General features: G+C 42.0%; 1 protein-coding gene across 2 annotated transcripts in view; it reads right to left on the minus strand.

The window, feature by feature from the left end:
* Positions 1-275: 275 nt before the first annotated feature.
* Stxbp3 (syntaxin binding protein 3) overlaps positions 276-16,126 on the minus strand; it is a 43,387-nt gene continuing 27,536 nt past the window's right edge. The window contains exons 10-19 of one of the 2 annotated variants that reach the window (XM_036189698.1): positions 13,706-13,801; positions 13,527-13,584; positions 9,693-9,758; positions 8,509-8,589; positions 7,043-7,181; positions 6,401-6,507; positions 5,272-5,364; positions 3,289-3,374; positions 1,778-1,929; positions 276-968 (exon numbers count right to left, since the gene is read on the minus strand). In XM_036189698.1, coding sequence (XP_036045591.1) covers positions 874-968; positions 1,778-1,929; positions 3,289-3,374; positions 5,272-5,364; positions 6,401-6,507; positions 7,043-7,181; positions 8,509-8,589; positions 9,693-9,758; positions 13,527-13,584; positions 13,706-13,801 — 973 coding nt within the window. In that variant the 3' untranslated portion in view covers positions 276-873. Of the gene's footprint in view, positions 969-1,777; positions 1,930-2,744; positions 2,890-3,288; positions 3,375-5,271; positions 5,365-6,400; positions 6,508-7,042; positions 7,182-8,508; positions 8,590-9,692; positions 9,759-13,526; positions 13,585-13,705; positions 13,802-16,126 lie in introns of those variants that run through there. The other variant, XR_004945178.1, reaches the window with a different exon arrangement.

The raw sequence follows: 16,126 nt of genomic DNA on the forward strand, positions 1-16,126 counted from the left end.
AGAGGTTCGCAACCAGATAGTGCAGCTCTACTTGTAAAAACAAGTCTGAACAGGAGCAATTCAAAGTTCGAATGCTCCATGGTCAAGCAGAGCTCTGAAATGATGCTCCCTTAGGTAACACACACACCTGCAGACCTATCTATATCGCCAAGCCTCACACAGACCCTAGATTGTTTTTGAAAATCATGAGGTACTGAACTGATGTGGTATTATAGGCTCTTCTTTTTCTTCTTTCTGGCTCCAATTCAGAGTCAAAAAAGAAATAAAAACTCAGAAAAATTTGATAACTATAGATTTATTTTCTTAGAATGTTCATGATTATTTTTGGTTTCTAACTTAAGCAGACATGATCTCAAACATATAAAACCATGTTCTTTAGAAGCATTTTGCAGGTAATATACACAGTGAAATCATATTAATAACTAGAATTATTTTATACATAAAAATTATGAATTTCAGTTTTAAGAAACTACACTTATAATAATTCTATCATACATACATTTACAGTTTTTACTTTTATAATCTCTTCACTCAAAATTATTTTGCCCCCAAACACTATATTTCAGCATAAGTATCCAGTAGTAATTAGTATGTATACAGGTGGCTCTTAAGACCACCCATAACTCCAACAGATTCTGCTCCAAAGGTGAAAACTTCCCGATTAGAAAGCATTTTAACGTCATATTTTGTACAAAGCAGCAACAGTATTTAAATTATTAGAAATGGCAAATCCAGTAATACATAAAGTCCCTTAAAAAGTATACTTGAAAAGCATACTACTCCATAAAATATTTACATTGTTTAAATTATGACACAACATCTTCTGTTTTAGCTGAACATATTAACAAAAACCTCTAAACAAAAATAAAAAAGCTACTCTTCCTTAAGAAAGGAAACTTTATCCTTGGATTTATTCAGCATTTTTATGTCATCCAGCAGCTTTCTGGGTGTTAAAATATGTGTAGAACCTGGCGGAAGAAATTATAAATTTTCAGAATTAAAAAATTTCTTGGCTTACAATCTCATCTTTCACATGCCCCGATGTTTGGTGCCTTTGAACACCACTTCCACAGCATTTTATCGCAGCCACATCAACCCCTGTCAGTAAGCATGCTCACGTAACTGCCCTCGGCTAGTGTTTGTCTGGAAAGAAACGGGGAACTGCAGCAGGTACCAGCACAGCTCTGAGCAGTGATGGCACAAAGCTGGCCCGCAGCTCTTCAGCTCTCTGGGTTAGGGGACTTTACCTGTCGGTGGCCTCACTGGAGAAAATTCTAATCTACTTTACTATTAGTGTGTACACATACGCATGCACACACGCAGGCACATGCGTCCGCAGGGAGTGTGTTCTCTCCTGCCACCATGGCCTTTGGGCCTGGAGGTGTCAGATTTGTTTGGCAAGCATTTTTTTTACCCACTGAGCCATCTTGCTAGCCCGGCTGGTATTTTAAAACTCAGTTCCACACAGGCCTCAGCAATATTAGACCCATATACATGAAAAGAAATACTTCTGAATAAAATGTATTAATGTCACAAAAGCATTTAATGATTACAGCAAATATTATCAGAAGATGTAGTTTTAAAGGAGCAAGTTCAAGCCTCCAAAAATCAGAATATTTTAAAATAAAATTATCAAAATACTAACTAGGAAAAAAAAGCAATTTTACAAAACATGTTTATCATGATTAATTCTTTTTCTACACACTGTAATATAGTCTTTTTCCCATGTATAATTTTGCCTTAAACATTTAAGAAACAGAAAAGATGAAAGTCTTACCAATAATAACCTCACAGGATTTATGTGCCTGAGAAACTTCATAAGCACAACGCATCTCAGAGTATGTAATCCCTCCAATTACAAAGATAATTAGCCTTGACCCATTTTTCCGGTCCAGCTCTAAATAGTTAGTTCTGGGTTTCTGGCGAGCACTAGAAAGTAAAAAATAAAGCAAATATGTTGTAAATATTCCTAAAGTCACACTGTATGTAGACTCAATCAAACTCCCCTTTGGAACCAACTGTTTTGGTCTTAATGAAGGATGTAATCACGGTACAATTTTACCAGTTAGAGAAAGGCAGCACAGCCCACTTCAGATTTCACTTTGAATAAGTCACTTACAGTTTTATTTGGAAGGATGAGACAGAGGACAAGAATTCAAGGCTAGCCTCGGAGATGAATGCATGGATATATATTAAAAAAAAAACCTTATTTCTAAGAACTAAAATAAAAACCACTCATTTAAAAATGTTTAAAATATTTTTAATTTTCATTTTGTGTGTACAGTGTTTTGTGTACATGTAAGTCTGTGTACCATGTGTATGCAGTGCCTATGGAACTGGAGTTACAGACAGTTGTGAGCTGCCATGTGGGTGCTGGGAATTGAACCTGGATCCTCTGGAAGATCAGCCAGTGCTCTTAACCTCTGAGCCATTCTCCCAGCCCCTCTTCTATTTTATATGAAGACCTATTATCTCTGAAATTGTTAGGAAATCAGGGATGTAGTCTTGCAAGAGTGAGATCTAAAGACAAGAAGGGAAGAGAAGAGGGGCTGACTGGGTCAACCACTGCTGGGTCTCCACAGCAGGATGACAGCCAAAACTGTCTGGGCCTGAGGAAGGACACCTGCAATGTCCATCACATCTGTCAGAATCTGAACACGAACGGCCAGGAAGTAAGGACTAAAACCCAACCCAACCCAGGGGTATGCTCTGTAGGCTCTGTAGGCTAACTGTCAACTACTTACATGCAGGGAGACTCCAGACCATCTGGGAAAAGATGGGGAGGAAAAGAGTGAGCCTGAGAGCTGGCGTGTTAGAGGGTATTCCTTGGTCCTCAGTGTGATCAAAGGGTGGAGCTGTCTTCTGATCTCTGTGCATGTGCTGTGTCATCTGTACATCCACACACAGAATTAAAAACAAACGCAACCCTACAAAGCACAGTTCAGTACACGACATAGAGCAGAAATATAGTTAGGAAAAAGTACAGACATATGGGTAGACGATTAAACTCAGATCAGAAAAACAGAATAAACCAGAGCACAAACGGAAGGAAGGCAGGAAGGGAACTATGCTATATAAGGACACAGATGTGTGGGGAGGTGACAGATTTATGAAAGGATTCTGTATTATAAGCTAGGCTTTCCTGACTTCATTTAATTAGGTTATAGCTGAAGAAAAACTACCTTTTATGTTACTATATGCTTCAAAGAGAACACTGTGCAGCATTTTCAATTACTGGTCTGTAGTATCCTAGCACAAATGTTTTTGTGACTTTTGTTTATGGTTTACCTCACAGCTCCAGAGCCGTTCCACACTGCTGGGCACCGAGAACAATATGGCCATTCTTTGGAATCTAATCTATTATCGATGGCATCCTAGGGAAGAGAACCATTAACACCATCAACAAGATGTAGTATCAGAAATTGCTTTGTACAGCTCTATGAACATTAAAGATGCAGAGCCTTTCTTTACCCCATACATCTTACTTGCAGTAAAAACCAACATACGAGGGCTGGAGCGATGGCTCGGTGCTCAAGGGCACTTACTGCTCTCCTGGAGGACCGAGATCCAGTTCCCAGCACCCACACCAGACAGCTTATACTGCCTGTAACTCTAGCTCCAGGGGGTCCAATGCCTCTGCCTTCCATGGACACCTGCACTCGTGTGCACATATCCACACATGTACACACATAATTAAAATAAAACATTAATATGCTAATGTATTCACATACTAAACACATGTATTTCAGAACTGCCTTCCTGGAGGGTTCTGCAATGGTATGAGACTCTTTCAGCTCTCAGGATGCTCAAGGTTTGTAAATGGCACCCAGGCCACTGTCCTCCACAGCAGTGCCTCTGAAAGAGAAGGCACATCTAACCTTGAGATACTGAAGACAGTCCAATGACTGTGCAGTGTCTTCCTGTTCACTGGAGTTTTAAAAAACTCCCCCTTAGAGTTGGGGATTTAGCTTAGTGGTAGAGCACTTGCCTAGCAAGCACAAGGCCCTGGGTTTGGTCCTCAGCTAAAAAAAAACAAAACAAAACAAAAAAACTCCCCCTTTCTCAGTGCTACATTTTATGACATACTCATGTATATGCTTATATTATATAAACAGATTATGAATGTTTATCAATACAATAATGTATATTTGGTCAACCAATAAGTTCATGCTCATATTTTAAAATTTATTATGGTTACATTTTTATTAGTCAATGCAATTTGCTTTATAGATGATGCACAAAGATACTGAAAAGTGGACACAGGAGGGCAAAGCAATTCAAGAGGAAGAAATGATGTTTTACGTTAGGAGGAATCTTAACTTAAGGCAGCCACAGATCCAGTGTGCAGTTTCTGGATTTAGCATGCAAAACCTTCTTAAAGAGTTGAACTAGTTTGTTGTCATTTAAAAAATAACCAGTTAAGAAAAACTACTTCTGCATAATCATTGTTGGGGTGGGAGGCAACTTACGTTGTAGGAGACAAAGTCTAAGCTCTTTATATTTCTCGGCTGTGTTCATGCATTTACAAATGATGGAAATTAGTTTTGAAAAGCAGAGTGATAGTAAAAGATTAGCACTGAAAGGGAAGTAGAAATCAGAGCTACAATTAGTCAAAGGAAAGCTGGAAAAGTGTTTTTATTGAGCTCCTCAGGCAATTTTAAAATAAGTTTATAACTCCTATAATTAATATTATTTTCTAAGAGCAAACAGTACTTAAAGCATACTCACCTGATTACTTTAACAATAAACTATAGTGGGGTGTACAGTTTAATCACATACTTTCAGTTTTTTGTTTTTGTTTTTGTTTTTTTTGAGACAGGGTTTCTCTGTGCAGCCCTGGCTGTCCTGGAACTCACTCTGTAGACCAGGCTGACCTCGAACTCAGAGATCCTTCTGCCTCTGCCTCCTGAGTGCTGGGATTAAAGGCGTGTGCCTCTACTGCCTGGCTTTTTACTAAGACATTTATGTCATTGTGTTCAACTGTCATTTAAATTAATTTATGCTACATAGTTGTTTAAAAGAATAGAAATGTTTTCCATGAAGCGTGTATGTGCTCATTTTTATTTATTTATTTGGTGAATTTTTCTGAGGTCCTTAAGACTTCGAAAGCTTCTTTGCCTATAACATCTCCCTAGATAAAGCTTTCTTTTTGTGACCCCTCCAAGCACTCCAGAAACTCCTGCATGTGAGTTCTGCTTACAATGACAGGCGACAAAGAGGAAGGAGTAGCCCTAGACGGAGCTCAGGGTCAGTGGAAGGCTGGCGTTTTACCTCCATGATGTCTTTGATAAAGGGTGTCCACCGGGAGAGCTGGAAGGTCTCTTCTGCAGAGCGGTCTTTTCTCACCGGCTTGGCTTGTTGGGACTAACAGAATGAAAGGGACAAATCATTTTATTAATATAACTTACATTTCCTAACAAAGATTTCATTACCAGCAAATCTGCATTGCATTTAACTTCAACAGAAAAAAAGAAAAAGCAAAAGAAATCAGAGCAGGTTGGCACATGCTGGGTTACTGAATGTTTGTACTTTGGCAGTAAATTTGTAAGAGTGTCATAAGGTGTAAATTTACATAAAAGTATTATATAACTTGGGAAAGAATAGGGTTCTAAATAGAGTTCTTTCGAATTTAACTCTGAGCCTTACTTTTATTTGATTATTATTTATTTATATATACTAGGGATTGAACCAAGGACCTCAAACATACTAGGGAGTGCTATAACATCAAGTTTTATGCCCAATCTGAGTCTAAATTATTTTCAGAGAATGTAATTTCTTTCTGTGCTGTATAAATGGCTGGATGTAAAATTCGACCACTGGTACAAATGAATCAATAAAGAGAAAAGTATAAGTAGCAAATTATAATAGAAGCTGAAAATACCAATTCACTAGAAAATATTAATTCAGATTACCTATGAAAACAGAACATCAGGGTGGGTATGTAGCTGAGGTGGTAAGAGAGCTTGCCTAGTAATTCCCAGCAGCACACACACTGGGTGTGGAGCGCAGAACTTAACCCATCACTTGAAAGGTAGAGACAGGAGTTTAAGGCTAGCCTTGGCTACAGAGTAAGTTTGAGGCTATCCTGGACTCCATGAGACCTTGTTTCAGAAAATGAAAACAAAAACCCCAATTGCTTACTTAATAATCAAATTCTGTAAGATGAAGTCAAGAATGTCTATAAGATTCCCATAAACAAAAGTAATTAATTCAAGAACCTCAGCGTGCAATGGCAGTGTGTCTGACTCCAGAAGTAGTTAAAGCATGCATATACCACAGACGGACGGACACACACAGACACAGAGACACACAGACACAGAGACACACAGACACAGACACACACAGACACAGACACACACACACAGACACACACACACACACACAGACACACACTCCTTACTGGGGGAACAATGGGAACTCCAAGGTGACTCCAGTTACGAATCATATCACTATCATCTTCTATCTTTACATTGTGGATCAGTCTGTCCAAATTTTCTTCAGTCGTTCCTTAAGGAAGTAAAAGCAGGAGTGCACGGTCACATGACTGCTACTCTGATTCTAGGTTTGAAGTAACAATACAAGGACTAAGGTTAAAAAAGCAAACTTATCTCCCCTGTCATCTCTCTGCTTCCTATTTTCCTCCACTCACCTTACCCTGCATCTACTTTTGGCTTGTCTAAGACTCCCGTGGTGAGTGCCAAGCTGTTTATTAAAATGTGACTTGGGGGCAGGGAGACGGCTCAGTGGGTAGAGGTGCTTGCTGCTAAGATGACAACCTGGGTCCCTGGAACCCACACGGTGGAAGGGCAAAGAACCTCACAATGCACCCAAGGTGCAAGACCACAGAGTAGCTACTGTGTGGGTACTGGTCAATGTTGGCGAGAGCCAAAGCCTCGCTATCAAATGACCTCCAGTCACAGGCCGTGACATGTAGGGTCCCCACCACACACATAAACAACATATAACAACTCACTGTACAAGGACCCTGGTGATTTTAGGGTTCCCACTCACTACACTCACAGACACGGGGAGGCTCCCGTACCATTAATCCCGAAGATGTAGAGCAGGACGGCTCGGATTTTGTCACAGTTGTCGTGGTTCTTGTTGAGCAGCACTGGGAGGAGCACCAGCATGGAGTCCTTCACCCGCTGCCCTTCTGCATCCGTCCCCAGGGCCAGGTCCTTAGCGACAGGGAGATGCAGACAGTGCTCTACAACCCCACTTTCTCTTAAAAAGTGCCCACTAGTAAATTGTCAAACCCTGGTGGAACACTGATGGTATTTCACAGGAAACGTGAACGGTAGCTGGAACTATTCATTGCACAAATACAAGGTCATAAAGCAAGTCTGAGGGGAAGGAAAATCACAAAACCTGGCTAGCCACTGTGATAGCCACTACAGATGAGGGTACGTGCACTTCTGATGTGCTCGATCTGAGTCAGGGTGTGCTCTGGGTGCAAAACAATGGATTTCTGAATACTTGTGAAAAACAGAAAATATCCCATTAACAGTTTTTTTTAAAAAGATATATTTATTAATTTATTATGTATACAGTGTTCTGCCTGCATGTATGCCTGCAGGCCAGAAGAGGGTGCCAGATCTCATGAGAGATGGTTGTGAGCCACCATGTGGTTGCTGGGAATTGAACTCGGGACGTCTGGAAGAAGAGCCAGTGCTCTTAACCTCTGAGCCATCTCTCCAGCCTAACTCTTTTATATTAATTAAAGGTTGAAACAATAATTAGTTGCACCTCTCATCTTTGTAATGTGGCTACCAGAATAGTTAATAGTACATGCAACTTTCATTCAACGTCTGCTAATGTGATACTCTAAACAGCTTAGGAATCATATATATAAATCTCCAAACAAAAACATGCTGTGCATAGTCCTGCAGGCTAGTGCTCTTACACTGTACCCCCTGAGAAAGCCTTGAAAAGGTGCTTCAATAATTCAAAGCACTCCACAACCCAAACTGCAAGACCACAGAGCAGGAGGGCCGAGTTGTTGATGTTGGTGGGTCTATAGTTTGGATCTGGAATGACCCCAAAAGGCCATGTGATAAGGTTTTGTCCCAGTAGAGCTAAAGGAAGTCTTCAGGTCTTGGGGTTGTGCCTCTGTCGGGACAGTGGGCTGCTGTCCTTTCCTGCTTGTCTCTTGGCTGCCCTCTAGGGATACCCCTGCTGTGATGTGCCACATGCCTAAAAGCAGTGAAGCTAACTGATCAGGAAACTGTAAATCTCAAGTATTCTCAACCAAGTGTGCCCCAGCACCAAAACCAAACACAACCCAACACAACCGTGAGCCCAAACAAGCCTTTTCTCACTAGAAGTCTCTGGGTCAGGTGTGTGTGAGAAGGAAGCAGGGACCAGGCAGCCAATCCCACCCGGGTTAGTCCCCTTCAAAGAGTCTGTGGAGCCGAACCACTGTACTGAGCCAACAGTTACATGCCAGCTTACAGAGTCGCTCTGGAAATGCACTGCACAAGTGGGTGTTTCTGGCTCTGTACACACCTGCTCAGTTTTGCAGAGTTTCTCAATATTCAGCTTAAACTTATTCATGCAATCTTCAGCTAAGTTAAGATGGACAACTTGCTGAAAAACAGAGGAAAGTGATTATTTATAACATTTTAATTACTTTTTGTGTAACCGATGATATTAAACTTTTAAAAAAAATTATGTCTATGGGTGTTTTGCCTGCATGTCTATGCGCCAGCTGTGTGTGAGCTGGTGCCCAGAGGCCAGAAGAGGGCATCAGATCCTGTGGAACTGGAGTGACAAATGACTGTGAGCTACCAGGTGGGCACTGGGATGGATCTGAACCTGGGCCCTCTGGCAGAGCAGCCAGAGCTCTTAACTGCTGAGCCTTCTCTCCAGCCCCAAATTAAAGTTTTAAGATGGTCTGGGTTTAAATGCAGAAAGACAGACAGCTCAAGGAAGGAAGTGAGAGCCACCGTCAGCAGACACCGAGAACAGAACTCAGTGCTGAGTCTGTGTGGGGTCTGAAGAGCACTGAAAACTGGAGAGGGAAAAGAAGAGTCAACTCCTAAAGCCAACAACAAAAGCTTTCTGTTCTATTACTGCTTCCTAACGGGCTACGGCATTATGAAATGGGAAGAGTCAGCGGGCGCTAGCACAGGCTGGGCTAGGCATGGTGGCTCACACCTACAGTACAGCAATCTCAGGGATGAGGTCAGAGGACTGCCACAACTCTGATACAAGCCTGGGTTAGAGTGAGTTCCGGTGCAGCTAAAATGAGACTCATCTCAGCCTACCAAAGATGGATGGACTGATGGATAAATGGACAGATGGACGGAAGGAGAGAGGGAGGGATGGAGGGAAAAGAATAGAAAGATGTAAATGATTTTGAATCTAATCTGTAATTATTATTTTAAGTGGATGGGTTGGTGTCCAGCACTGGAAACAAACAGAACAGCCACTAGATAATCTTTCACTGAATCTTTCTATGAGGCTGAGAAATACTAAAATTATTCTGTTCAGCTGTTTAAGACAAAATTTTTAAAAAAAGGTTTAAACAATGCAAATGACATTGTCAGAAAAGCCAGTGGTAGTTTGGTTAGTTTGGACATTTCTACAGTAAAGGTTGGGAGGACAACAACCAGCAACTAAGTATTCCAGGGACACTGCTGTGCCTGACCACGTCAAAGGCAGAGCATCTCACGCAGGCCATTGCTTACCTTCGTCATCTGTTTTCGGAAGTGGGGCATTTTCTTCATCAGCTGGGTAAGAGCACTAAGTGACGTCTAGAAACAAACACACACACACACACACAACAAAAAACTTAAGCAAACCCAGGATTCAGTTATTTCACATTACAGCTTCCAATCCAGAACTCTTAAATCTTAATAGACTCGGCTAATTTAGTAACTGAGCTAAGTTTGAAAAGCACTTTAGGGGGCTTCTGACTCGATCACAGTAAAGCAGCTGATATTGGGCTACTCTTCTCTGGGGACAGATGAAAAGTACCTTCTGGGCAATGGAGGGAGATGGGGGAAGCAGGGCAGGTGGTCACTGAGCTCAGCCTGCCTGTCCCCTGGGACGTTTATGCCAGGGTTGCCGAGGTAGGGTTCAGGAGCTGAGAGTCACAGAGAGAGGAACCAGCCAGAACACAAGATAAACACGATTAAACACGAGCGCAGTGGCTGTCCTGACCCTGTGCTCACAGGCTTGGAGGAAAACACTAACTATGTAGTTCAGTGGATAGAGATTTCAGAAGAGTCTCAGTGCTAAGGACATGGTAGCATTCTCTGATTCAGACAAAACAAAAAGATTTAAGCAAACACTCCAAACATCCAGATCACATCTTAAATAACCAAAACTCAAACCAAAAGAAAGAGGAAAAAAGCCATTCCAAATCCCCTGTGATTTAGCTAATGTTGAGAAGGAAATAACTCTAAATAGACACAATAAGAGAGAAGTTAAAAATTAAGACTCTAAATGTTCAATTCAAGGACCTACAAAAAATTCAATCAAACAAAACTGAAGGACATTAAGACTGTACAAATAAACTAAATCTAAAACTAGCCTATAACAGAGCCAGCAAGATGGCTCAGCAGGTAAACTGCTGGCCATGGAGGCTTGATGATCTGAACTGTCCCAGAACCCACACAAAGACAGGAGAGAAGTGACTTTACTAAGCTGTCTTCTGCCCTCTCCATGTGCACCACGGCACTCAGGCACCACACATGCACCATACACACAATAATTGATAGACAAAACGAACTTACAGTAGAGAAAAATCAACCAAGCCAAAAGCAGTACTGGGGCTTGAATCCAGGCAATCATCATGTTAGACAGGCATTCAACCACTAAGCTATAGCCATGGCTCTTTGAAATAGTCAAAATATTCAATGTAGGAGCATTAAAAATCATGAGAAAAACAAATTAACAATATCAAGATTCATAAAGAGGACATTAGGATACATTCTATTCACACTGAAAGGCCAAGAAAATAGTTCAAAAGTTAAGCATAGGAGACAAATTCTTGAAAAATATAGTTTCTCAAAACTGACACAAGAAATAAAAATTTGGTAAAGGCACACACATGCAGCATGTATATGCTATATGTATATATATATATATATATATATATATATATATATATTCATATGGTATGAATATATATATATTTATGCTAAAGAACTTACATGAATTATAACTAAAGACCTTTGGGAAGGATACTCTATCTCAATGGTGAATTCAAATCACAATAGAACAATAAGTTACACAAATACTTTCAGGATAAAATGAGAGAATCATAACTCATTTTATAAGATTAACTTAATTTTTATATGACAATTAGATAAGAACGTCACAAAGAATCATGTTACAGGAAGTATTCCCATAGACAGGAAACACGTGCGCAGTACTGGAACCCATGAGTACTCAGGATCCAGCATCATGACCAAGGTTCATTTCAGAGAGACAGCTGGTTAGCGCTAGACAAACAGTGACTGTGATTCATCACATGAACTGATTAATGGAGAAAGAAGCCGGCCACAGTGGCGCACGCTTTTAGTCCCAGCACTTGGGAGGCAGAGGCAGGTGGATCTCTGTGAGTTCAAGGCCAGCCTGGTGTACAGATTGAACGACAGGATAGCCAGGGCTATTCTGAGAAACCCTATCTCAAAAAAAAATAAAAATAAAAATAAATAAATAAATAAACCTTTAAAGTAAGTATTAGTATTAAAAAAATAAGTTGATTAGGATCATGAGATCCATAGTAAAAATTTACAAAATCAGCTAAATTTTATATGCTAACAAAGTAGAATTTTGAAACTAATGCTATTTATAATAACAGCAAAAAGAAAATGTGCACTAGCATTAGACTGAAAACAACATGGAAATGTGTACATGTAAGGAAAACTACTGGTACACAGTAAGGTTTGTGCACTAAGCTTACGGATTGTACTTCAATACTAAAAGCCTCACCTATCTGGGCTGGCAAGGTGGCACAGGACTTTAATCTCAGCACTTGGTAGCAGACTGAGCTGAGTTCATGGCCAGCCCTGTTTATAAGCCAGCAAAGGTGACACAGTGAGATTCTTACAAAACCCCACCAACCCTCATCTCTGCACTGATGAAACTGACTAATGGCCTGTAAAACCTACACTGTAATGGTAGTAACACAGGGAAAAACGCTGCTAATTTTCAAAGATGACATAATGGGTACACAGGAGTCTCTCTGTTTCTCTCTGTGCTAGAATGGTCCCCAAATGGAAAGCTAACAGTAATTTTCATTGTTTTCATTTTCAACTGTTTACAATTTGCCTCTGCAGGGCCAACAAGGTGGCAGAGTGGGTAAAGGCACTTGTTGTGCAAGCCTGATAGCCTGAGCTTAGCCCTGGAACCCATGTAAGGTAAGAGAGAAACCAACCGCCAAAAGTTGTCCTCTGACCGCCACATCACACACACACACCACACGTATCACACAAACCACACACACATCAGACACACACACACAGTCATGCATACACACAGCCATGCACATAGAGATACACAGTCATGCACATACACACCACACACGCATCACATGCTCCATACACACATCACACTGAGACACACAGAGTCATGCAGAGTCATGCACACATAGTCATACACACACACACACACAGACACAGAGTGATGAGTGCGCACACACACCATACACACGCACACACGCATCACACACACCACACACACACACACACATCACACTGAGACACACACAGTCATACACACACAGTCATGCACACACACAGAGTCATACACACACACATAAGAGTCATGCGCGTGCGCGCACACACGACACACACACACAGGCATTACACACACCACACACATCACACTGAGACACACACAGTCATGCACACACACACAGTCATGCACTCACAGTCATACATACACACAGTCACGCACACACACAGTCATACACACACACATAGAGTCATGCGCGTGCGCGCACACACGACACACACACACAGGCATTACACACACCACACACATCACACTGAGACACACACAGTCATGCACACACACACAGTCATGCACTCACAGTCATACATACACACAGTCACGCACACACACAGAGTCATACACACACACAGAATCATGTGCGTGCGCGCGCACACGACACACACACACACAGAGGCATTACACACACCACATACACACATCACACTGAGACACACACAGTCATGCACTCACAGTCATACATACACACAGTCATGCACACACACAGAGTCATACACACACAGAGTCATGCGCGCGTGCACGCACACACACACAGGCATTACACACACATCACACCGAGACACACACAGTCATGCACACACACAGAGTCATACACACAGAGTCATGCACACACACATACAGACACACACCCTATGATTACTAAATGACCTGTGCAGAACACAGCTGCAATCCTAGAACCTGAGTGACGGAGGCAGGAACTCGTGTTCAGGGTCATCCTCACGAGACTTTGTCTCTAACAGTAAAAATGTACCTCTGCTATCACTCTGAAAGACTCTTACCTTCCCCTCTGTAGCTTTCTTTGTTGATGAAATTTCTTTCATAAGTTTTGGAATTTCCCTGTCAGATATGTGAGAAAAATTTCTAAGTTAATTCTCTACAAAACTATGTTAAAGTTATCCAATATCCTTTAATAACTTAGCACCTAAACTACAGAGTAAATTAGAACAGGCTCACATACTCCAAGACAACCGCGATGTGCCGGTGCCGCACCCGGACCCACAGGTCATCGTCTTCTTCGAGAATGGCTTCCTTGTCCTTTCCATCTGTTCTGTATCTAAACAGATCAAGGAGAATAGTTTGGGATTCTCTTCCTCAGAAAGCAGAAGAAACATTCTAAACAACAATTTTGAAAAACAAACTGAAGAGTACAGACTCAGTCTGCTATGTGAGTGGGTCAAAACCCAAAGCAGGTCAGAACCCTTAATTTAGGAAAACATCTTCTCCCTCTCAGATGCTAGGTTTAGTCTTGGCAGAATGTCATCTTACAAAGCAAAAATTCAACAGCCCACAGTGAGCTTTAAGAATAAAACAGTGGGGGTGGGGATTTAGCTCAGTGGTAGAGCGTTTGCTTAGCAAGCGCAAGGCCCTGGGTTCAATCTTCGGCTCAAAAAAAAAAAAAGAGTAAAAGTAGCTAGGTGCAGCGTCACCTGGAAGGCAGAGGTTAGAAGGACCGGAGTCAAGGTCACCCTGATAACAGTGTTCAGGGTTCCAGGAGACCCTGTCTCAAATACAAAGATTAGTCAAGCGACAACAAGGCTGAATATACAAGCAGCTGTGTCTTTAACTGCTTACATCTGCTAGGAGCTATGGCCCCTGTTAGCCTGCTGGGAGTGTTTGGTACAAGTTCACAGCCCATCATCTGAGGCTTTACCCTAACCAACCCTATAATCACACCTCCTTTAAAGAACAGAAGAAATGAGAAAAGGTAATATGGCTGTGGAAACACTGGACAGCTTTACCAAGCTCTCCCAGAGTAAGCAGCAATTCGAGGTTCACGGAACCCATGAAATGGGCTTTTAACTGGTCTCTACAATGCCATTTCTTTTTTTAGTGCAAATACCCTTCTTCTATTTGTGCAGGTAGAAAAGACTCCACTGTCCTTGGGAATGTCAATTTCCTGAGGCAGATTAGGGACTACACAGCATTTTCTTAGTTCTGAACTATGGACAATACATGTCCATTTCTGTTCTATGAATGCAGTAATTTCTATAACCCCAAATTATAGGCTTCATTGACAAAACAATCTTCCTGCATGGTCTAAGATACGTAAAGATAAAATGGCTGTGTTTAATGACAAGGCTGACCTAAGCATGGAAGCCCTCTGTCATGCAGAATACCAGTGTGTGCTTACGTAATACCTTTGCCAGCTGAGTGGATTATAAGCAAACCAGGAGCATGAGGGCAACACTCCTCCAAGATAACAACAGCCCATTAGAGTAAATCTAGAGGTCCCCACGATAGAAGTACAGTCTGAATAAGCAGAAACTCCTCTTTCCAGCAAAACTTGTGATGGAGGCCAGGCAGGGTGGCACGCCTTTAATTCCAGCACTGGGGAGGCAAAGGCAGGGGGACCTCTGTGAGTTCAAGGCCAGCCTGCTCTACACAGTGAAATCCAGACCAGCCAGGCTCCATAGTGAGGCCCTGGGAGGATATATGTGATAGAGATTAGCAGGGAGGCGAGCCCCACTACAGTGTGTGGAACACAGGGGTGAATAGCAGGACATCAAATCAGACTCCATTGGGGGGACACAGGTGATGTGAGGCTTGGGGACGATTGTACCGACTTTCCTTTTTCTCTGAGGAAAATGGGAAGTCATTTAAAGGTTCTGAGTGAAGTGATATGCATTGACCTGGATCTGACTAAGATTTTCTTTCTCCTGAGTTGGGGAAAAACTGAAGTGGGCGGGACCCACAGACAGAAGACAGTGAGTGTGGGCAACTTCATGAGCTTGAGGCTTCGTCTGCTGACACAAACCAGCTAGAAAATTAGGCCTTTAAAATGTAGTCCTAAAGATGTACTACTGAACTTGAGTGGTTCTGAACTTGAGGCCATAACTGAGTAAATAACGACGAGATAGGAGCTGCATTTACTAGGGGAGCATGGTATGCTTTGAGGGGCCCCAGCAACTCCGGTGGACACACGTGGAGAAGATGCTCACCAGACACTTCAAATAAAGATGGTCACTGGGGGCTGATAGGAATCTGAAGTTAAGGCTCAGTGAGCCAAGGGCAGACAAGCCTGGACACTAAGCGTGCTTCTGAAAGTCTATAAACAGAGTCCCCAGACTGAACACTAGAACAACATTCCAACCCTCGGAACCAGTAAGACCAGACTTTGGATTTAGTGACAGAGGTAGACTTTCTGGCTGGCTTGGTGGATGAAAGCACACACAATAGAAGGCTGACAGGCTGGAGTTTTGGGTTCGACCACTGGGACTCACGGAGGAAGGAGGGAACCCACTCTGCATAACGGTCCTCAGAACTCCAATGCATGGCAAGGCACACACACACACACACACACACACACACACACACACACGGCAAAAATACCACAACACTACTGTTAATGGGAGTCATGTCCTATGTGAAAACAGAACTC

The sequence above is a fragment of the Onychomys torridus genome, chromosome 6, assembly GCF_903995425.1.
Source record: "Onychomys torridus chromosome 6, mOncTor1.1, whole genome shotgun sequence".
Classification (NCBI taxonomy): Eukaryota; Metazoa; Chordata; class Mammalia; order Rodentia; family Cricetidae; genus Onychomys; species Onychomys torridus.